General features: G+C 41.4%; 3 protein-coding genes across 12 annotated transcripts in view; 1 reads left to right on the forward strand and 2 right to left on the reverse strand.

Moving 5' to 3' along the window:
* LOC105996836 (chromosome unknown open reading frame, human C9orf64) overlaps positions 1 to 1,914 on the reverse strand; it is an 8,370-nt gene extending 6,456 nt beyond the window's left edge. Inside the window, exons 1-2 of the mRNA XM_013031063.1 lie at positions 1,431 to 1,914; positions 182 to 441 (exon numbers count right to left, since the gene is read on the reverse strand). Coding sequence (XP_012886517.1) covers positions 182 to 441; positions 1,431 to 1,782 — 612 coding nt within the window. The 5' untranslated portion in view covers positions 1,783 to 1,914. The remainder of the gene's footprint in view (positions 1 to 181; positions 442 to 1,430) is intronic.
* Positions 1,915 to 8,292: 6,378 nt separating this feature from the next.
* Positions 8,293 to 19,617, reverse strand: Hnrnpk (heterogeneous nuclear ribonucleoprotein K). 9 transcript variants are annotated; one of them, XM_013031070.1, is made up of 16 exons: positions 19,145 to 19,240; positions 17,315 to 17,399; positions 17,009 to 17,106; positions 16,386 to 16,442; positions 14,857 to 14,900; positions 13,922 to 13,994; positions 13,378 to 13,449; positions 12,772 to 12,885; positions 12,452 to 12,580; positions 11,611 to 11,918; positions 11,434 to 11,488; positions 11,166 to 11,249; positions 10,823 to 10,838; positions 10,666 to 10,748; positions 10,207 to 10,376; positions 8,293 to 9,503 (listed from the first exon to the last, which is right to left on the reverse strand). In XM_013031070.1, the coding sequence occupies exons 2-16, from the start codon at positions 17,370 to 17,372 to the stop codon at positions 9,470 to 9,472; spliced, it is 1,395 nt and encodes a 464-aa protein (XP_012886524.1). In that variant the 5' UTR covers positions 17,373 to 17,399; positions 19,145 to 19,240; the 3' UTR covers positions 8,293 to 9,469. The 9 variants fall into 9 exon arrangements, with proteins under 9 accessions (XP_012886524.1, XP_012886523.1, XP_012886529.1 ...); XM_013031069.1 differs by having other exon boundaries at positions 8,293 to 9,443; positions 11,151 to 11,249; XM_013031071.1 differs by having other exon boundaries at positions 8,327 to 9,443.
* A 121-nt stretch (positions 19,618 to 19,738) lies between these two features.
* Rmi1 (RecQ mediated genome instability 1) overlaps positions 19,739 to 23,164 on the forward strand; it is a 31,867-nt gene continuing 28,441 nt past the window's right edge. For both annotated transcript variants that reach the window (XM_013031090.1, XM_013031091.1), the window contains exon 1: positions 19,739 to 19,886. The gene's annotated coding sequence lies outside the window, so the exon portion shown is untranslated. The remainder of the gene's footprint in view (positions 19,887 to 23,164) is intronic.

Here is a 23,164-nt window from a genome sequence, read left to right on the forward strand (position 1 = left end):
AGGAGAGACCGTGAGACTCCTATCTCCAATAAACCACCAGAAAACCGGAAGTGGCTCTGTGGCTCAAGTGGTAGAGCGCTCGCCTTGAGCTGAAGAGCTAAGGGACAGCGCCCAGGCCCAGAGTTCAAGCCCCATGACCGACAAAAAAAAAAAAAAAAAATCTTCAATAGAGGAAACTCACCTTATATTGAGTCACATCTCTATAAGAAGGAAAACTTTCAACAACCAGGTGCAGTAACTTCTGGGCACTTTTTTCACTTTTTCTGACACAATTAAGAAAAGAGCCTCCAAACTTCTCTAGCAGAATTTTTCCAGTTTCATTGAGAATCCGATGCCTCTCTTCTATTAAAGGCATGGCAACGTCTGAATCTGAACGGAATATATTCCAAACCTGATCAAGAGTCACTGTGGCATAGTAGGAGGCGCTTGTTATTGGAATGCCTTAGAGAAGAAAGAAAAATCAGAGGAACTGTGTCATAGTTTGATAATTCATTATGTCTTTCATTTTATTTGTTTATTTATTTTTTTGGGGGGGGGTCTGGTCATGGGCCTGAACTCTGGGCCTGGGCGCTGTCCCTCAGCTCTTCAGCTCAAGGCTAGCACTCTACCACTTGAGCCACAGTGCCACTTCAGGCTTCTTTTTGCTTATGTGTTGCTGAGGAGTCGAACCCAGGGCCTCATGCACGCAAGGCAAGCGCTCTACCACTGAGCCACCTTCCCAGCCCCATGTCTTTCATTTTATAAGATACAATTAACACAAAGCCAAATTAGTGCTAAAGAAATGCATGAAAGACACATGAATAATAATCAGAAGCGTACCCCTTACTTTCTCTTTGCTGTTAGGTATATTCACCCATTCTATTGCAACATTACATTGCCATGTTATCTGACTATCTACAAGTCTTACAGTATCTGTCCCTTTATTCTTCAAGTGTCATTAAAGTGGAATTCTTTGATGGAAAGGGTGACTCTGATCAAGATGCATTGTGTACATATATGGACATGTTAAACTGAGACTCCTTTGTACAACTACCATTTGAAAATAATAAATAACAACAAAGTGACATTCTCTTTAGTAAACTCATTGCCACTTAAAAAATAAAGTAGCATTCTTGGTACCCCTGCAGGGGCTTGAACTTGGGACCTCTACTTGAGCCCCAGAGATAAGAATGTAGAGGATTTGCCTATTAGGGCTGGCTTGGAACCATGATCCTCAGATCTCAGCTTCCTGAACAGCTCAGATTACACGAGTGAACCACAGGCTCTGGGTTTAAAGTGACATTTACGCCGTCTTTCATATCTATACTGTGATGATGATTATATTACTTTTGCTTTAATCAGAGGATCTATCACAGAAGAACTTCAGGTTTACCTTAACTGATTATCCCGTCTCCCAACCAGTCCCAGTAAACTGACACCAGGGCACCAACCTTCGTCCAGGGCTCGGTTAACTGCGGCGCACAGGGACCAATACCCGCTGTAGGTTTTGCCTCCATACCTTACCAGGCACTTGTGCTCCTCCTGCTCCGCCCAAAAGGAGAAGTTGAGCGTGTCTACTACGAACACCCAGTTGACAGCGGCCTCGTCGGCCGCCCTAGGATTCAACTCGTGCAGGGCCTTCCACCCATCCACCCGCAACTCCGGCCCCGCGGCGCGGGCCAGCAGCAACTCGGCCACGCGTCGCACCCCTCCGCTGTCGACGCACACATCTCGACTGTTTTCTGCAATGAATCGAGCCGATTCCCTGGGTGTTAGGATCCCTTCCATTCCGCCCCACTCCATTCCTCCGCGGAAGTGACACTCTATAGACTTTGCCCAAGTTTCTTCCTCCTCTAGAGCAGGCAAGGTCCAGGCTCCCCGCCCTCCCTTCCAGAAAACCCAGAGCGCGTCAGCTGCAGGAACCCTCCGGCTGAACTTGCGCTAGACGGAACCCTAAAGCTCCGGGAGACACGCCCGGGAGAAGTCGGGGGAAACAGAGGACGGAAGCACTTCCGGCAGAGGCGCCCCATCCACGCTCACTCGGGCGCGCTCCGAGATCCTACTTCCGGGTCAGAAGGCCCGGAAGTCACCTCCGTTGGTCCGGTCTGTTTCGAGTGACCGGCTGCAGGTGGGCCCTGAGGGCTCGGCCCGGTCGGTCGGGAGCGGCCTCCTTGGAGCTGAAGTCCGCGCTGGTTTCTGAGCTCATCACCGCTCCTCCGGAAGAACGCGGCCGCGCCGTCCTCCGCCAGCCTCCGCCAGCCTCCGCCTCTCTCCTCCGGGAGGACCAAGTCTGAGCAATTTACCTTAGTGCTGGGGGCTCAGTCACCCCGACTTGGACACCGAACAGCAATTTCCCCAAATTTAGTTCTGGGCTGGGCCATCCGCTCCTGCCAGATTCCTGATCCGTTTTGGGGCTGAATGAACATTGAGGAGTAGTAAGAGAGCTTGGAGAAATAATTGAGGTACTAGGCATATAAATGAACATGTGCTGATTTTGTGCTGACTTAGGAAACCCCATGTAAATGTCAGAAGTGGCTGAGATTTAAACCTTTGGGAATGGAGCTTACCAAATCAAGGATGCTGTAAGAGCCAATCACTAATAGCCATAATTCTGGCTTTTACCAGCATTGCCACTCTAAAACTTTAAATTTTATAAACATACTTTATTAATAGAAAGGTGCAGTTTCCATAATAATTTGGATTTGCTTAATCCTAATGATGCAGTATTTTTTTTATTTTTTGGTCAGTCGTGGGGCCTGAACTCTGGGCCTGGGCGCTGTCCCTCAGCTCTACCACTTGAACCACAGCACCACTTCCGGCTTTTTCTGCTTATGTGGTGCTGAGGAATCGAACCCAGGGCCTCAAGCATGGGAGGCAAGCACTGAGCTACCTTCTCAGCCCAATGATGCAGTATTAATAAAGAGGTATGTACTGTTATTCTCTAGAGCTTTAAATCCATAAATAACAAAAAACAGTTTGCATCTTTGAAAAATCACTTACAAAGAAGTAATCATGGGGACTGGGAATGTGGCTTAGTGGTAGAATGCTTGCTTTGCACACATGAAGCCTTAGGTTATTCTGCTCAAGTTTAAATACTCCAGGAGAGTTTGGTTGGCTTAAGTCAAATGCCTACTGGGTTGAAAAGCAGCGCTTAAGAACCAGTATTTCTTTTCTATACACTATATACAACAGGGAGAGAAAAACTTCACAAAGAAAACATGCTTTCAGCAAAGAAAAATGGGTAACTGTGTTAACAAAATGTAATTCACTGATTTGGTTATTGAGCAATTTTTTTTCTCACACATATACTTCAAAAACAGTTCTGCCTAACACAACACAGTTATTCTGAATAAAATAAAAAATCTCACCCATTCAATTGAAAGTGATAACTCAAAGTCTCTATCTCTTTTTTTTTATTGGTTGGTCATGGGGCATGGGAACTGCCCTTCTCTGCTCTTCAGTTGACTCAAGGCTAGCGCTCTACCACTTGGGCCACAGCGCCACTTCTGGCTTTTTCTGCTTATCTGGTGCTAAGGAATGGAACCCAGGGCCTCATGCATGCAAGGCAAACATTCTACCACTGAGCCACCTTCCCAGCCCCAAAGTCTCATTTCTTTCTTAAGAATCTTAAGTCCCGGAAGTGGCGCTGTTGCTCAAGTGGTAGAGCGCTGGCCTTGAGCTGAAAAGCTGAAGGACAGCGCCCAGGCCCAGAGTTCAAGCCCCACGACCGACCAAAAAAAAAAAAAAAAAAAGAATCTTAAGTCCAAGCTGTCTGGGTAAGGTACATTTCTACTTCTTGCTCCAGCTCAACTGTGTTAGATCAAATCCAGGAAGTAGTGACAACACCTGGGATTCCTGGCTTCACTGGGTAAGTGTTTTCAGATGAAGAAGAGAGACCAAGGTAGGATAGGGTAGAAGAAATTGGTCAGGCCATGATATGGTTTATCAGCCAAAGATTGCTTTCAACTTGATCCCATGTCTGAGACCCAGTTATTAATAAATTACCTATTAAAAAAAAAGCTATTACAATAAGGTCTAACCCTCTGCCTAGAACATATTGTTTAAAAGCTTTAGTCTTCTCTTCTGTAGGAAATTGTAGGGCCCTGAAAATTCCATATGCCCTCTGACTCTTCTGCCATTGATGGCAGAAGAAGAATAAACTTGGCCAGATAATAGTTTGGTCTCTTCTAGTTTTAAATGATCTCATTTAAGGTTAATAGTTTTGTTATAGGTCAACCCTTGATCATGTTCTTTCCAATTTTTTGTGGTTCTACCTTTCAAAGATGAATTCTGCTGTTCTTCTGGTAATGGTGTGTCAGCAAGCTGTCTCTGATCACTAGTTAAGGTATAGTCTGTCTTCAGTCTCAGTTTTAGCTTTTACCCTCCCATATTTACCACTGACTAACCCGTGTAGTGTAAGTGGTGGTGTGGCTTTTCAGCACTCAGTCATCCAAGTGTTACCCTTGAATTTTTCTTTTCCTTTGTTTTGGGCTGATACCAAGGCTTAATCTTAGGACCTCACTCAGTTGAGCCAAATTTTCAGTACAACTTTTTTGAAGATGGAGACTAGTGGACCTTTTCCTCCCAGGCTTTGCACATACAACCACAACTCAAAATTAGGCCTCTCATTTTAAACAGGGACAAATTTATAATTGCCTGAGCTTTCCCTCCAAGTATCTACTTGTTTTTTTCCTCAGACTGCTTTTTTCACTGGAAGTGTTGAAATTGGAGACCAGTTATGTCCATCTGTATATATTGTCTTATTTTGTTCATCTGCTAAGAGAATCAGAGGGTTTGAGTTCCTAAATATTTGGGCCAAGATACTAGTATTTTCCTAAGCTCAAGGAAGGTCAGTGCATTCTAGGTAATATAGTTGTGACTCTTCAAGGGTGTTTTTGCTGACCCTGAGTGTGGCTTAGGGAGTAGAGTGCTTGTCTAGTGTGCATAAATCCCAGAGTTCAACTTAAATAATTTTTTTAATAATAGGAAGTAGAGGTGTGGCTCTAGTGGTAGTGTTAGGCTTGAGGAAAAAGGCCAAGCAAGAGAAGCCCTGAATTCAAGTGCCGGTACTGGCATACACACACCTTCACATACACAAACTAAAAATAAGCCAACAAAACAAAAGGCCCTGTTTTTGCTAGCCCCTGCAGCCTTAGGATGTAGCACTATTCCTGTGCACCTTGGTAACAAAATACATTGATGTTCATGAAAAGGTATACAAATGTCTGGGTATTTTTTTAAATCTATATAGTGCTGCATTACAACAGTCCTTAAACTTCAAGAGTGAACTAGGGAATGTACGATATTACTGTTGGCTCTGTAGACTGGTTGAAATTGGTCCTAGGTATACAACTTGAAAAAAACTGCATTACCACCTTCAAAAAGTTTTGTCACCACCACCACCACCACCAAGAATTTGAATGCTATATTCATAGATAGATAGACTATATTCCTAGCACTCAGAGGCAACTCTGGGTTACAAAGTGAGAACCTCTCAACAAATAATAGCTGTGTGCAGTGGTTCCCCTTATAATCCCAGTTATTCCAGAGGCAGTGATCAGGAGGTTCATCGTTTGAAGCTACCAGGCAAAAAAGCTAATAAGCCATCTCAACAATAACATCAACAACAAAAAACGGTCTGGCCAGGTGCTGGTGGCTCATGCCTGTAATCCTAGCTACTGAGGAGGCTGAGCTCTGAGGATCCCTGGGCAGTCCATGAGACTCCTATCTCTAATAAACTACTTAGGAAAAAAAAAAAAAGCGTGGAGATGGAGCTATTGCTCAGTGGTACAGCACTAACTAGCCTTGAGTAAAAAGCAGCTTAAGAACAGCACCCAGGTCCTGAGTTCAAGCCCCAGGACCAGCACAGAAAATAAAAGGCAAAAAAGCTGGGTGTGGTGGTGGGTATGGTGGCAACATGCCTGTTTTCCCAGCTAAGTGGGAGTATAAATAAGGTTGCAATCTAGCTCCTCTCTGCCACACACTGAGGGGTGGGTGGTATGGCTCAAGTTGGCAGTACTGAAAGGAAAAAAAGAAACCAAAAATATAAAGGAAGTTTGGTAAAATTTGAGGTCTGAATAGTCAAAGTTTGTGTGTGTGTGTGTTCAGACAGGACCTTGCTATGTAGCCCAGGGTGCCTCAAACTGGATCTTTCAGCTTCAGGTTTTAAGATTACATATGCCTGCTACCAAACCATGTCAGGCAGCAAAATCAAATGTTTGTGGAACAGTAAACTTTATCTTGAGCACTATAGGTCATTAAAATACATTTTTTCCCCCAATGCTAGAAATTGAACCCAAGGCTTTATTAGGCATGCTAGTCAAGTGCTGTACCAGAACTACAAACTCAGACCTTATGATTTTTGATAGGTTCTTGATATGTGGGTCAGGCTTGCATTTTTACTCAAAATCCTCCTTCCCTCCACTTACCAAATCTTGGGATTTTAAGTACCGCCATACTCAACTTGATACTAACTTGCATGTATTACTCTCCAAACCTTGGTTCTTTACAACTAACAGAAAACAGAGTTGGGGCAAGCATTTGCAAAAAGACTATCTTAAAAGCATGTGTGTATGATGTGATTTCTGCCCAAGCATTGGACTTTCAAATCACCATGAAATCAATAGAAGTGAAATATTTTTTTAGTATCCTGCACAACCCCTTTTATTTTTTATCGGTCGTGGGGTTTGAATTCTGGGCCTGGATGCTGTCACTCAGCTCTTCAGCTCCAGGCTAGTACTCTACCACTTGAGCTACAGCACCACTTCTGGTTTTCTAGTGGCTTATTGGAGATAAGGGTCTCCTGCCTGGGTTGGCTTTGAATGGAGATCCTCAGATCTCAGCCTCCTGAGTAGCTAGGATTACAGCCCTGAGCGTCTGGCTGGCTTTTCTTTTTGGTTATGTACTTGCTGACATATTAGGACTACAGTATTTAAAAATAATCTGTTCTTGGGACACACACACACACACATGGTTATCCTTGCAATTACATCCTTAAAGCTTAAATATTACATACTACAACTTCTTACAAAAACTTAGTTTTGTGTTCTACTTCTTGAGCTTTTGACTTTGCTCCTGGCTACATTAATTTCCTACCACTACACAAAACACAAATTATAGTGGCAAAGCAAGTCACCTCCTTAGCAAATTGTATACTAAAATCCCCATGTAGCATTCTCAACCTGTTTATAATCTCCAGTGAGTTTGTGCACTCAATCTGAATTGTTGTAAGGCAAAACTGAAAACTTAGGTAATAGTCCACTTACATAACTCAATTTCTGAATAACTTAAGAGCTTTGAAAGCCATATCCTCTAGGGATGCTTCCCTCCAATAGGACTAGCAATTTGACCCAATTGTTACTACCTCTCTTCTCTAGGGAAGCCTTATTTCACACTAAGCCACTCCCTACAAGAACCCTTGTGGCAATGGAGACTAATTTCACCTCAGAAGAAACCTTATCAAAAGCAGCACTGTGTTTTGACAGTTTAGCTTATTCTGATAACCCCCCCTTATTTTATATAATCTTTTATAAAATTATAACTTATTTTTCCATTTTCCTGGACAGTTGAAAGCCGAAACTGCAATTTTACGATGGATACACTATTTTCATTTCATGTATCAAGCTTTAAACTAACTTGAAAAATTCACTCAAAATCACTTTTGGTAGCCAGGTGCGGGTGGCTCATGCCTGTAATCCTAGCTACTCAGGAGGCTGAGATGAGGATCACTTCAAAGCTAGCCAAAGCAGGAAAGACCTTGAAACTCCAATAAACCACTAGAAAACCGGAAGTGGTACTGTGGCTCAAGTGGTAGAGGGCTCACCTTAAGCTCAAGAGTGCAGAGACAGTGCCCAAGCCAAGTTAAAGGCCCACGACTGACAGAAAAAAAATACTCATGGTGGCTTAGTGGTAGCACATGCCTGTATTCTCCATTTGCTGGGTGGGAGATCACGACAGCAGTCCAATCGGTTGAGATCTCCATCTCAACCAATATGCTAGGCAATGGTAGTCAGTCTATAATCAAGGCAATATGGGGGCTTGGTAGGATGAAGTATGATAATGGTTAAGGTAAAAGTACAAGACTAAATGTAAAGGGCCAGGGGGCATGGCTCTAGTGTCTACCTAGCAAATGAAGTCCCAAGTTCAAACTAATACTGCCAAAAAATGAATGTTGAGGATTGGTATAACCAAACCACCAAAATGTCATTTTATACTTTCCACACACAAAAGTGTAATTTAAGATTACTTCATTTCCCTGTGAAAGGAATTTCACAGTTGTCAGTCAACCCCTTTTCAAATTGGGCACACATCAAATCTAGCATCATGGGATTTTTATTTGGAAGTAAAATTTGAACTATCAATACAAATGCCAAGATACCACACAAAACATCCACAGGAACTTTTTTTTTTCATTTTTTGAACTGCTCACAAACATTTCCTACATAATCAAACATACAACAGAGAAATGGTACATTTTTTAAATTTGCATACAATGGAAAAACAAGTATATATATTTTTACAAAGTTTAATAGACACTACTAGGGTTGACAGTTTAAGTCTATAGGTGAGAAATTATGTAATAAAAATAACCAGATTTTATTCAGCCATCAACCACTTTATAACTAAATGTTAATCTGAGTAATAAAGCTTGTTGCCAATCATTCTTCTGGTATATGCTTATATTAACTTGTGGTATCATTCTCCATACCTTGTTTCTTTACAACAGAAAACATGTAAAATTGGGGCAAGCATTTGCAAAAATAAAAAAACCCCATCTTAAGCATGAATGTGTATGATGTAATTTCTCCCCAAGCAATGGTTTTTCAAACTACTAGGAAATCATTAGTACTGAATTTGCCAATATATTTTGTTTATATCCAAGAGGTGCATTTATATTTAACAGAGGAGCTGAAAAATCAAACTTAGTGTTTAGGAGTGGGTTAGAAAATTCAGCCACCATTTGAAAACTGTCTTAAAAAAATGACCACCAAAAATAGGTTCACTAAATTTATTTTAAAAATCATAAAACGTTTCTTACAAAAGAGCATTACATTCTGCACACTGCTCTGAACAAATGCCAGGGACATGTGAACTATTGTTACTTTCCTCCCTGTCCCACCCCCCAAATGTTTACAGTGACCACAAAGCAAGGTGTTCACAATAATTACATAGGGGGAATTTTTTTTAAACCACCAACAATGAACAAAAAATAAAATCCACTCACTCTGCTGCTGTTTCAAAATTTCAATGTTAGTTTTTGCACACCCTCCCCCCCAACCCTGTTTGTAAGGAACTAAAACATTACATCTGGTGAACAGCAAAGATTTCACTACACCTCAAATGCAGAACACCTATGAAGCAGAGGAATGTTGGCTTTTTAAACAGAAGCAGATAAAAAAAAAAGATGCAGGACTCCTTCAGTTCTTCACTAGTCTTAGAAAAACTTTCCAGAATACTGCTTCACACTATAAAAAAGAAAAAATATCTTGCATTAGAATCCTTCAACATCTGCATACTGCTTCACACTATAAAAGAAAAGAAAAAAAAGTACGAATTAGAATTTTTGTTCGTAACATCTTAATCAACATTAAGACAATTTCAATGCTAAATTTAAATGTCCATTACAATTAAAAATTTAAAAACACCAGCAATTACAGATTAAAGCAATGTAAAATTCAAGAAAAATGATTAATCAGACAGTAGAGCAGAATTAAGAAAATGAAACTGAAAGTTGTTAGTATTTGGTAGAAAAGACAAGAAATGCCAGGAAGGTGTGAAATGCTGCATTTTACAGCACCAATCATTTGTCCTGTAGAGGTGACCTGTGCCATATGGCAGACTGTGATTTGTTGTCAATTTAGTTATCTAAAAACAACAAAATCACTAGTCTTCCACACAGAACTAAGCCAACATCCAATGAATCTTCTATAGTTTCTACAGGCTCTCTGTATAATTTATAAGGAGTGGTTTTGGCAGCAGTTTTCACCAGAGAAATGAGAAGTTTGGTTGGTTAAGGCTTCTTCCAGCAAGATTAGTATTGAATGTCTTCATTTTTAGTAAGAAAGCAGAAGAAAATTAAGGCAAAGCTATTAGAATATTAGAGTGTTTAGAAGTTAGGTCCCCAAATGACTGAAACACCATGGTTTCTAAAAGAAAAATTAACTGAGAAGAAAAGTTCTTAAGTATTTTAGTGTATATGAGTTAACACAAAGTTAAACACAAACTAACCTGTTCTGCAGTAAATACTGTGCATTCTGAATCTGGTCCTGTGTTCCTGTAATGGTAATGATCCGATCTTCGGATCCTTCTAAAGGCTCATCAATTTTGATCGAAGCTCCTGACTCATGACGGATTTGTTTAATCCTTTGACCACCTTTGCCAATAATAGATCCAGCCAACTGAAAAGATTTTTAAATACAGGTGTTCATGTAACTTTTAAAGAAAGCTTGACAAACCAAAGACTGGATTATAAATATCTATACACATCCTAACTTTTTTTTAATACTTTGAAGACATTGAACAACATTGATTAGACAAACTGGAGTAACACATTAAATCCTTGAACATAATCTAGGGTTCTAGTAGTTTTAATTAAAACCTCCAGATGAAAGGAAATTTAAGAGAAATAGGCAGCACCATTTAAAGAAATTTCACTAAATGTTTGCTCCTAGTATTAAGGATACTTACATCTTTGGGAATAGTTACTTGTGTAGTAATAATAGGTCCACCAAGATCACCATATGAGCCACGACCCCCTGCATAGGAATAATCTGATTTAAATGATAAGCATTAAGCTCATGTAAAAAGTATAAAATGTTTGATTTTTACAAAAGAGAAAACTTACCATATCCAGAGCCACCCTAAAAAGAGAAAAAAATAGAAAATTACTTTGCCTTCAAAAAACAAAGTCACTGTAATACTAAGCAATCCTCAGTTTAGGAAATCAAAGTCACCCACATCTCTCTAGTTTATTCCCCACAAATTATATATTTGTATTATTGTAAAGATACTGTACAGGAGTTACAGTTACATGATTAATATAATAAGTACATTTCTTATTAAGCCATAATTTTAAGTTTTAGTTACATGGCATTCCAAGAAACAAATTACTACATGAGAGGAAATAAAACTAATTGCTCAGCAAATAAACATCTTAAATTACTGATATGTACATTAAAATATTCAACCTGTGGTTCGTAAGCCATCTGCCATTCTGATGGGCTCCATGTATCTATCGCAGAGTCCCAAGTTTCATCAGCACTAAAACCAACCTGTAAGTAGAAAAATTAACACAAAGCTACATCATATTGCCCGTTACCACTCTTATGTTTCTGAAGATTTTCATTTTTAAAACCCATTAAAACTCCTCTTAATTCATTTAACAAAATGTTAACTATGTGACTTTAATACTTCAAATAGCCCTCACACACACTGCTAAACAAAAACAGTCCTTACCATTCCATCATAGCGGTCTCCAGGTCTTCCTCTTCTGTCATAGGCCATTAGATCTCTGTAAACACATTAGTCACAATCTCAATTTCCGTAACATACACAGCAAATTACTCCACTCACCAAGAATGCCTTTTATGTAAATATGTAGCTAAACATCTTTCCCAAACAAAAAATACTTACCCTCCTCTAGGTGGAGGTGGTGGAGGAAGAGGAAGATTCCGAGCTCTGCTACCACCCCGACCACCTCTACCAGGAGGTGGAGGAGGAGGTCCACGACGAGGACTCATATCGTCATAATCTCTTCTAGAAGGAGGCATGGGACGACCACCCCGACCAGGAGGCATTCTGTCAAAACCACCTCTTCCCCGCATGGGAAATCCCACAGGACGTCCACGACGATCATCAAACATCATCGTAAAACCGCCATAATCATATGTCTCATCATAGAAGTTGGGATCGTAAGGCTGTGCACGTCCTTTAATTGGAGACTAAAAACAAAAATATAGCAACCTTATTGACTGAAGAAATAAATGCCTTAGGTCTTACTAACCCTTCTTTCGGACAAATTATTTTGATCAAGAGGTAGAACAAATACAAACAATGATAGTGGGAAAGGATCTTAAAATGGATGGCTAGCATGATCTGAACAAAAGATAAATTTTACTACATGGAAGTATAAGGAGAAACTAGAAATATCTAGATACCTTCTTTCATTTTTACATTATAAACTACAATGTACACACAATAGGGGTCAGCTCTGAGGAGTAAAAGTTGAGAGCTGAAAGGACTGTTATCTTGGTCCAAGATGTGTCAAATGACACATCTTCTGAGAAGAGTACAATGTAATGTAATGGTTAAGATTTAAATTGGATATTCTTTTGAAGGACCAACACATGTAAACCTGGACAATATAAAATTGCTAGGAAAAGCACAAGAGCACAAAGACTACTAGGTACAAAATATTCTGAAAATTTGAAGTTTATCAATTTCATAAAGTTACAAAAACAATTTTCAAGATTACCTCCGATATAAGATCAAGGATGATTTTTATGCACTCTACAACTCTATCAGGCTTTCCTCCAATAAGAACAACTCTGTCAGTGGAATGAGGACAGCATTCTTGGAAAAGCTTGATTGTTGTCTGAGTATTCTGCAGTTAAGTTTACAAAAAGAAAAATTAGAATATATTGAAAAGATTTATCATTCAGTCTAAAACTACCGGACAAAAATTGTGGCTAATCACCATGACATACAAATAACTTGATAAGTGCCACCACTTTCATTATTTTAAAAGAAAAATAGATTTATTCAGTAATGACAGGAAACATAAGTGCCCTTTACCTCTCGAAGTTCTTTGATTTTAGCACCTTTGACCCCAATAATTCCTCCTGCCAGACTCTGATGAATCAACAGTCTCAACTCGCAGTCAAAGTCACTTCCTTTATAGTGTTGGTACTGTGGAGGGAGAGTTTTAACATTTTAGTTTCATGTCAGTTATTTCCCTATCTACACTTATTAGCTATAAGCATAATAACAGACTGTTGCAGTAAGCAACCTGAATTTGTATTTCAATAACTTTACCAGTTATGTGCTTATTATCCTCAATAGCCAGGCCCAAAAAGGACATTCTGCACCACCTTAAAAATTATTTTATTTTCAGGTCCTGCAACACCATACCCACACTGCAGCCATTTAGCATGTCGCTGTTACCACAAAATATTAACATTCAAATAACACGATAATAAAAAATGACTGCGAAGCACTTTGCAAATATAGTTAATTCCCACTGCAGCATGGAGCAGGGTCAACAGTGAGTTGTAAGACCATTCATGTATCACATTTTAAGCCTTTTTCTAGAGATGGGAAAAGTGCACTATGTTAAAAATAAAATTGATCCTATGGGCCAGGCTCCATACTTCAGTGGGGTTCAATGGCACTATGACATACATTTAAGCATTCCACAGCATCAGATTCGAGCGGGAGCTGGCTGGTTGCAGTGGGTGATGGCAACTGCAGGCCCTGAAAGTAGAAAAATAAGAGTAATAGGTTAAGTGTCTAGCGTGATCAGGCTATTGTCGCATATATTGGTAAAGCTACTATAACATTTTAGTATGAGAAAAATTTTATCTAAACAGTAAGGTTCAATTTAAATACTTTTCTCCATATTACTAGTGATATCTTAGCATTGTAGGTTAAGATCTAAGCAATTTTTCTTTTTCAACACAATCCCACACCCCTCTAAAACTTCTCTAAACCTGAAGTCTTTAAATATATGCTAAATCCATGACAATAGTAGGTTTTACTATTCCAATAGTGGTCACCCTGAAAATTACAAAACAAAAACCAAGTACTTGTGCATGACAATGATGCACTTTATGCAGCGGTTTCTGTCAGAAATATATGCAAGTTCTCCCCTCCCTTTATGCCCCAAATGAAACACCTTACCACCCCACATACTATCAAATACATTAAAAAAAAATTATGAGCCTACCTCTTCCAAGGTAGGGATGATTTTCTTCAGAATCTCTCCAATTGTTTCAATATCAGCACTGATGCTCAATATGCTGTCAAACACCACAAATACCAGATAGTACAAAAAAAGTGGAAAAGAAAATGAGTCTTATGCTTGACATTAGTAGTCACACAAACTTTTACACAGAAGTAACATAACATTTACTCAACAGTCCCCATTTAAAGTGGCCTATTTATGGATTTTTCACATGCATTTTATGCCCAATACAGACATGATAACAGTATTAGGAGACTTGAAGAAAGACAGAAAGAATGGGCTTTTGGAAGGGCTCAGATTAAGTGGGCAATAAATTGACCAGAGCAGAGTTGAATATTTATGTTCCCCGCCACCAAGTTAAGGATACCCTCGCTGTTACATTGGTAAAACTGGCACACCTTTCTCTTAGGCAAAGTGGGGAATATGCAAGTGGTGAACATTGTATCTGGAATAAGGTTATGGATACCAGTTAGAAATTAGATTACTAAATGGGCTCTGCAAGAAAACAAATACAAATGCCAAGACAAAACAAAGACAACACAAATGAGAAGTGAAGGAAAGTGAACCAGAGTTAGCATTTCATCAGAAAAAATTATGAACAGGAAATGTTGGGAAGCAAGGTGGGCCACAAAGACAGAGCGAGAGACTATTTGGGTAACAATTTGATTTACAATGCAGCAAATATGCAACACTTGAAGCTGTGCTCCTTCCATCGAAATAAAATTAGTGGATCGTTTGGGTGGGCAACTCACGGTAAAAGTTCAGTGACAAAAAGACTTAATGGGGAAAATAAGACAGAAACTTGAAAAACAATACACCGTCTAAAGGGGATACTATTTAATTATATAAAAGGCAGGTAATAAAATACATTTCTCTCTTTCTAATCAGGCAGTGAGGCATAAACTGTTGGGACATACCGCTCGGGGCCACTGCTGTCTGGGACTGAAACACTGGCATTGTACTGCATTGGTCATTGGCGTTCGTGGATGTTGGCATTGGGCATGGGCATTCAATCAGAAGTTGTCAAGTATGGTACCCGTTTGGCAACGAGCACATTTTTGGGCATAGCCAACCAGGGTTTTCACATGGGCGTTCAGGGGCGGATGGGCCAACGTCATGGTGGGCAACGCAGGGGTAAGTCGATCCAGTACATGGGCAACGGAGATATATGGCCAAAAAAACAAGGAGAGGGAAAAGGGGGAAAAGCAATAAATTTTAATTTAATACAAACTATACTCAATACTCTCAATTAATGAAACAAGCTTAAGTTGTTCTGAAGACTAACACAATAATGGACTTCTCTATATCTGACTGGCTTAACATTTAAGGACCTTAAATGATGGTTTTCTAGGTTTTTTTTTTAAAAAAACAAAACCGAAAAAAAACAAAACCAAGGAAAAAAAACAAAAACAAACAAAAGAAAAAACGATGTTTCAGTAGCAGGCTGGCTCATGAGGGTAGACACAAAACCTGTCGTGACTTAAGTTTACTGAAATTCTTGAGGAAATTGGGGAAATTAATAACCCAGACAATTATATTGACTATCTGGATTAAGAGGAGAGGTTTATAAAAGACCAAACAAAAATTCCCACACCAAACCCCAACTATTAAGACTGGTTTTCTGAGATTTTAAATGAACTCCTAGACCTGAACAGGCAGGTTTGTAAAAATTTAAACGAATTTTCAAGTTACAGTTTACAGTAATCAAGAGGAACATACAAAGATCTGTGACCAAGAGAGAAATGAAATACTGTTAAAATAAGTACTCAACACAAAGTTATTTGCCTCAATTTTAGCAAGAAAAACATTAAGAAATGTGTATATTGTAAGAAAAAAATAGAAATTTCGATGTAGTCCTTTATGTTTACTCACTTCTGATGCTGCAAACATTTAGTGTGTCTAATCACAAGAGTCAACCCACTATAAATCATGAAGACCCAACAAACCATAGGTATTGACAAATGGTTTCCCAATTGTAAGGTTAAGTGCCTATTCTATTCTTTACCCAGTTTAACCATGCAACCTATAAACATTTTTGTGCTCCATGTGAAAGCTGTTAAAAGAACAGATGGATGACTTTTAAAAAAGGAAGAATTGCTAAGTTTACTCAGCCACTTACAATGGTTGTCAATAATGTAATTGATCCACAAGGGGAGTGTTAAAATTAAGGGTTTTTAAAACTGACACTATTTCTAGTTAAGATGTTATCTTGCCTTAAGTGAACAATTTGATGGAATCTTATTAGAAAGTGGTTTAATATAAACCTTACCCTACTCAATCTGGGCTTTTATTAAAACAAGAATGGCAAACTTTGAAATCATCTATGTAACCAATTATTAACAAATGGCTTGCAACTACATTAGGTGATTTCTATGATGTAAACCTTTAAAAGTTCTAGAAACGAAAACTGAATCTGTTTGTTCAGCACTTTAAATAAAACACTTACGTCTGTACGGAGAGCCTTAATATTCTTCCCTCCTTTTCCAATCACTGCCCCAGCATTCTGGAAGAGAGAAATACAAGAAATGGTTTTGACTTTCCCTAAAACTACTGTATTAGTGCTTTGAAGCTTTAAACTAAGTTATAGAATTGGAAATCTATAAAAAAGCCAATTATGGGCATGAAATGACCAAGATTTCCTATGTACTCAATACAAAGCACTTTAAGATGAAGCTTTGAAATGCTCAGAATGCCTTTAATACTAGTACAAATTTAAATACAGATTAATTTTACAGTATCCTTTTATGCAAGCTGCTATGATGGTAGTAGATACCCTCACATTTTGATTTGGGTAAAGCAGCCTCATAAACTATTAAAAGTTTCTGAGCGATCAACAATATTATCTATATTTATTCCTTTGTTACTTTAAGAATCATCCCCTTTCCTAGTTTAACTGCTGAGCAGCTCACTAGTTAGTTAACAAAATTAATACATTTGCCAGTTTAGAAAGAACCACAAAAATCTTACATTCTTCAGACTGTAAAGCCCTAAAAGCTTCTGCGAGGGACAAACCAGAATTTAATTTCTACTTTAGTATGAACCATCAATTTTTCAAAGATAAGTTTATACCTTGCTTTGAAGCAGAATGCGTAATTCAACCATCTCGTCAGTGTTGCGGGATCTTTTAAACGCCTGTTCCTCTTCCATATCTTCCGCTGGGCGTTTACCTGCAAATTAACAGTACAAATTTCAAAGAAAGCAATTTGTTCACAAAATACATTAAGGTTTAAGAACCTTAATGAGGAAGAAGATATTTGTTACTATTCATGTTTCAAAAAGTTAGTCTCTGCCTTTATCTTCTTTAATAATAACACTACCATCAAACAGAAAACATTGTAATAAATACTTCCAAAAATTAGAAAATTGTTTTCTCACCAAATTCACCATTGGTTTCAGTGTTGGGGAAGGTTTCCTCTGGCTGTTCAGTTTCCATTTTCTTGTATTAAATGGACACACCAATCTGTTGAAAAATAAAGAAGCTAGTACAGGTGGCTTATCATAAAGCAAGTTACACATCTTATTACACTTCATAAAGACTGCTTCTAGGACATGCTAATTCTCTATCCTTTCAGAGCACAACTGTAGTGGTCTGGGTAGAGCCAACAACTGACACCTTATTGTCACAGTAGCCAATAAAAAGGCTAATCGGTTTTGCTATTGTTCAGTACCAAATACTAATCTCAGGTCTCACAACTGGTTTAAACAAAGCAAGCCAGTGATCTAAGTTGACTCTTTTCGATCTTAAAAATCGATGGCTGTTTAACCAAAGAATTCACACAGTGATTTATTAAAGAAAACCACCATTTTCAACCAACATAATTGTTTTCCACCATGGCAACTTACTACACACCATTAAGTGCCTGAAAGTGCTGTAGACCTCCATTTTGCCCACAAAAACTTTTAAAGTTTCAAGGAGGTTTAGGTTTTTTCAGGTGATGACTCAATGTTGTTCTGACACCGCCTACTTATTATAAACACAATGGCAAATGTCAAACAAGCCATATCCAACTAACCAGCTCAATCTGCTCAACAGCGAAAGATACAAATCTGTATTTAAGGACCAGGCTCTATTGACTACCATTCAACGAAACGAATGGAACCCTAGCCATCTAATATCATCCCTGGCAAAGAATTAAATTGGACTAAATATAAAAAGTACTTAATCTAATAATTACATCTTCAGCACGAAACCCTAAGATTCTACGAGCCCCAAATAACAAGAGGTCTAATAGAGGGGACCTGTATGTAGCCCTTGATGAACGGTTGACTAGACAGCACAAGAACTAAAAATCACGGCAACACTTTTGCCTCTCAATCTTCCAAAACGCGTAAGGGTTAAACATCTCCAGGACTGCAAGGACAGCCTGCCCGCCCATCATTCAAAATCTAAGGCGTGGTGGGAGCCCCGGGAGGAGTTTAAGCCCCGGCAGCAGAATCTAGCTGGAAAAATAATGCGGCTCGTCTAGCAGCCCTTAGAACCGAAACTCGCCTCGCCCGGCTCCACCAACCCAGGGCAAATCCCGCCCTGGCCCTCCTCGTCCCCACCTCCCAAGGCCGCGACTGGCAACAGCCTAGTCCCATCAGCTGGAAAAGCCAAGCGGGCACAGGCGCCGCACCTCTCCTCACCCGGATCCGACAGGAAATGGCGGCCCGCGTAATGGCGACTACGTGCGACTAGGCGGAGCCGGGCGCCGACCCCCCTCCCCCACCCACCACGCGGCCCCGCGATCTCATCCCCCGCACCTCCCCCCCACCGCCCGAGAGACAAAGCGGCCGAGGGAGCCCGGCCCGTCCCACCCGCTGGGCCCGATTCCGCCGACCCCGGCCCGGGAGGCCCAAGGTACCGCGGGTTACACAAAAAGCCGGCGGCGGCAGCGCCGCGGCCCGCTCCAGACTCGGACGGACACACGCCCGCCCGCGCTATCTCCCCCGCGGACGAGGCACTGAGCCGCCGGTACCCAGACTTCACCCCACAGACACTCGCCTCACAATAACCCTCCCAAACCCCAAGGACCCTAACGCGGACGGCAGACACACGCGCAGGGAAATGGCGGAGGTGGGGGAGGGGAGGCCGGGTAACGTTCCCTCTCAAGCGGAGAAGCGGACATCCGCCCGGGAGACCCTAAAACGGCCCGCTCGAGCGGAAAAGCTGGGCTCCGACCCCCTCGCACCCCACGTACTCCTTCGCCCTGCCCGACTTCTCACCGAACAAATCCGCCGTTCCCTCCCGGCTGCGCCGCCTCACTCACTGCTAGACAGAGAAGGAGCACGGCCCCCCTCCCCCACCTCCTCGCGCTCTCCTACCCCACGGTCGCGCCCGATTGGCTGCCCAGGCGGCAGCGGCGATGGGAAGGCAAAACCATTGGCCCTAGGTCGCGTCAATCAAGGCGAGGAAGGAGCCGGGAGCCCCGCCTCCCGCCGGCGACTCCCTTTAGGGTGTAAGGCCATGGGGCCTGAGAAGAGCCGGGCTTGGAAAAAGTACACGAAGCTCTTTGGGGAGACCAACCCCTTTCCCGAGACCATACTACCTGAGCCTTAGAAATTCCAATTACTTATGGGCCGCAAACAATTGGGACTCCGGCAAAACGTCGAAGTCGGTGCCGCAGAGAAACAGAGGGTAATGGCGTCTGCAGTGCCGCCGCCTGGAGCGCCCTCCTCCTTTCTCGTTCGCGCACTCACTGGCCATGGGGGGGGAGGGGGGAGAGGGGAGGTGGAAAACTTCTCGCGAGATCTTAAGGCTTGGGTTCACGCGCCTAGGGAGGGGCGGGGAGGGGGCGTTTTTTCGAGCCCGGAGGGAGTCTTTGGAGCTGGCCGGAGCAGCGCCTGCGCGTGGCAAATCGGGCGGGAAGAGGCAAAAAGCCCTTAAGCAGCTGGTCTTGCCGATTTCGGTTCCCACTGTCGCGTGGCCAGGTGACCACTGTCGCGCGAGGGAAGGCAGAACGCCCAGGTCGGTGCCCGGCCCAGACTTAGGCCCTGTGGCCGTAGTTCCCTTGCTTGTGTCCCTTCCTCCCCGCCCGCCCGCCTTCCTGGGCCGCGGGGTCCTGCGGTGCGCGGCGGTAAGTGCAGCCCGCCGGCGCGGCCCTCGCCCGAGAAGCCCGCCGTGGGTAACGGTCCGCGCCGCCCGGTGGTCACGGCGCGACCGGCCAGACCGGGCCGGAAGGCGCGGCGGGCGGTCCTCCAGGGTGGGATCCCGGGAAACGCGGGACGCGCACGCCGCAGCCTTGCAGTACTCGGGGTTCCGATCCGGGAGGTGTGTTTTGCCGGGCTCGCGGCCCTACTGAGACCTTTTATCACCACCATCATCATCATCGTGATCATTATTATTATTAAGTAGAAACCTGAACCCAAGCATGTGGTTTTTTTTTTAACCCCTTACGTGCTTCTTGGTATGAGCACTCCAGTGTCGTCGTTCATTCCGAGAAAAACTCCAGACAGCAAATGTTCCTTTTCTGAAGTGCAAATCGGCTAATCCACGCTCCCTTCACTACTCTCTGTTGGCGCCTACCTTTTGTCGGGATTGGGAAGTGATTAGAACGAAAACCCTTGCACTCAACCTAAGCTGCTGTTCTTGTAGGGTTACTCGTTTGTAAAGCCCTGGTGCCAAGCTTTGATGGCTTTTGTTCAGGCATATAATAGGTCACGCTGAGTTGGTGACAATCCTGGAACATTGACAGCAGTGATTGTACCGGCTTTCCACGATGCTTACTTAGCCTTCCACCCACGGTCACAAAGTCACGTTGAAGCATAAAGATGTTATACTCTTACCTAAAAGCGAAATTCACATTTAACACACACATACAAGCGCAAACGTGTATTGTAGTGATGGTTTTGTGCCAATTTACTCCCCTTGTAACAATTTCCTTCTTGAATAAATTAAATACATATACCGGCATCCTTTTTAATAGCTGTAATGATTGCATAACACCCATCGTCTTTTACTTTCGTGTTTAGGAAGGAAAGTTGATAGTGGGAATTGAGGACTTGGTTAGCACTAATATTTACATCTTGGGAGAACACATCAAATACTGTTAGAGAATGCATAATGTCTGGGATAGTGCAGCTTCTGCAAGTTAATACAGCTTCTAAATCTCTCCACCGTGAAGAATATATAATCTTATTGAGGGGTTAAGCAACAAACACGTTTTGGTTTTAAGTTGTAAAGTTCAGATTTCTATTAAAACTTCATCCAAGAATTGATTTCTATATATAGGGACTGGGAATACTTGGATTATAGAAATTTAATCTACCAGACCGAATTTGCAACATGTAATTCAATCTATCATTGTGAACCTGGGTTAATGTATGCATGCAGGAATACGATAATAATGATCTTAAAAAGAAACAACTGGTATTTCTGGTGAAGCCATTTTCTACATTGATAAAACAGTGATGAGTGGAACTCCAAAGAGCAGCTCTGTACAGGAATAGATTTACCTGCCCAGTGAAAGTTGTTACCATCTCTAGATATCATCCTGGGAGGGATGTTTAATCATCCCCATCATCTGTTTTCTTCCTTATCTTTTATATACATTTCAGATTTTCTCTTTAACACGAAAATCTGTCTTCATCTTTTCATTCTCTATGTAAAATGGATAGTTTTCTATTCAACAACGTTGAAACCTGTGCTCAGAGCTCTGTATGTGGGTTAATAGCACCCAGGCCCAGCAAAGCAAAATAACAACCCAAAACCTTTGCTCATGTAAAGACTTGACTAGTTAATTCATTCAGTAGCTCCTGTCTGGTGTAATTGTTTAATGATCATTTTGGACTGTTAAAACTAGTAAAATTTAGCTATGGGATTTATTTTAGATAGGCTAATATAATTGATATTATACTCTGCCAGCTGGATCATTACTTATAACTACCATGTCTTGAGTTCTCCACCTTGTGCCAGATCTTACGCTGGCAATTTAATGCTTATTATAGAACTTTGAGTCAGTTATATTTAACCTTTGTTTTATGAACAAGAGAATTAAGATTAAGAGGTAAGGACTATGTCCAAAGTCACTTAACAGAATTGGGTTTCATACCAAACCTATTCACGTTCTGCTTTTTTCTTGCATTAATACTTCAGAAATAACTCTGTGTGTGTTGGGCGGGGGGAAGATATGCACGCGCAGGGACCTAGGCACTATTCCTGAACTTTTTTTTTAATCAGTCGTGGGGCTTGACCTCTGGGCCTGAGCGCTGTCCCTCAGCTCTTCAGCTCAAGGCAAGCTCCCTACCACTTGAGCTACAGAGCCACTTCCAGTTTTCTGGTGGTTTATTGGACCTAAGAGTTTCACGGACTTTCCTGCCCAGGTTGGCTTTGAACCACGATCTTCATATCTCAGCCTCCTGAGTAGCTAGGATTACAGGCGTGAGCCACCGGCACCCGGCTATTCCTGAACTTTTTTGTTCAATGTAGTACTCTACCACTTGAGGCTTAGCTCCACTTCCAGCTTTTTGGTAGTTAATTGGAGATTAGAGTGTCACAGTTTATTTTCTCTGGGTTTGAATCATGATCAATCCTCAGATCTCAGTCTCCTGAGTATCTAGGATTATAGGCATGAGCTACTGGTGCCTGGCTTCTGATTGCTTCTTGATTTCAGTCACTCCATAATTTTTCTCTGTAATTTTTAGCATACCTTCTTAAAATTCTGAAATTGCCTTGAAGACATCCCTAATAAATCAAAGCAGACTTTTTTGTTGTTCTTGGTTGTGGGGCTTGAACTCTGGGCTTGGGTACATCCCTGCACTTTTCAACTCAAGGCCAGCACTCTACCACTTGAGCTACAGCTCCACTTCCAGTTTTCTAGTGGTTTATTGGAGATAAATCTCACGGACTTTCCTGCCCGGGCAGACTTTGAACTGTGATCCTGAGATTTCAGCCTCCTGGAGTAGCTAGGATTATAGGCGTGAGCCATGGGTGTCCACAACCAAAAATAAACAAACAAATAAATATATAAATAACTAAGGTTCTGAGTACAGAACAAGGAAACTTGTTGGAGATGCTTATTTGGGAGGATTGGAAGAACAGAGAATATGATAGAGTGGGTGAGATTGGTTGGAATATGGTGTAAATGTGTGGGGATGTAACAAATCTCTCCCTCTGTATAACTATTATAATAAGCTAATAAAAAATAACCAGTGTGGGCTGGGAAGGTGGCTCAGTGGTAGAGCGCTTGCCTTGCATGCATGAGGCCCTGGGTTCAATTCCTCAGCACCACATAAGCAAAAAGAAAA

Source organism: Dipodomys ordii, unplaced genomic scaffold (genome assembly GCF_000151885.1).
Source record: "Dipodomys ordii isolate 6190 unplaced genomic scaffold, Dord_2.0 Scaffold137, whole genome shotgun sequence".
NCBI lineage: Eukaryota > Metazoa > Chordata > Mammalia > Rodentia > Heteromyidae > Dipodomys > Dipodomys ordii.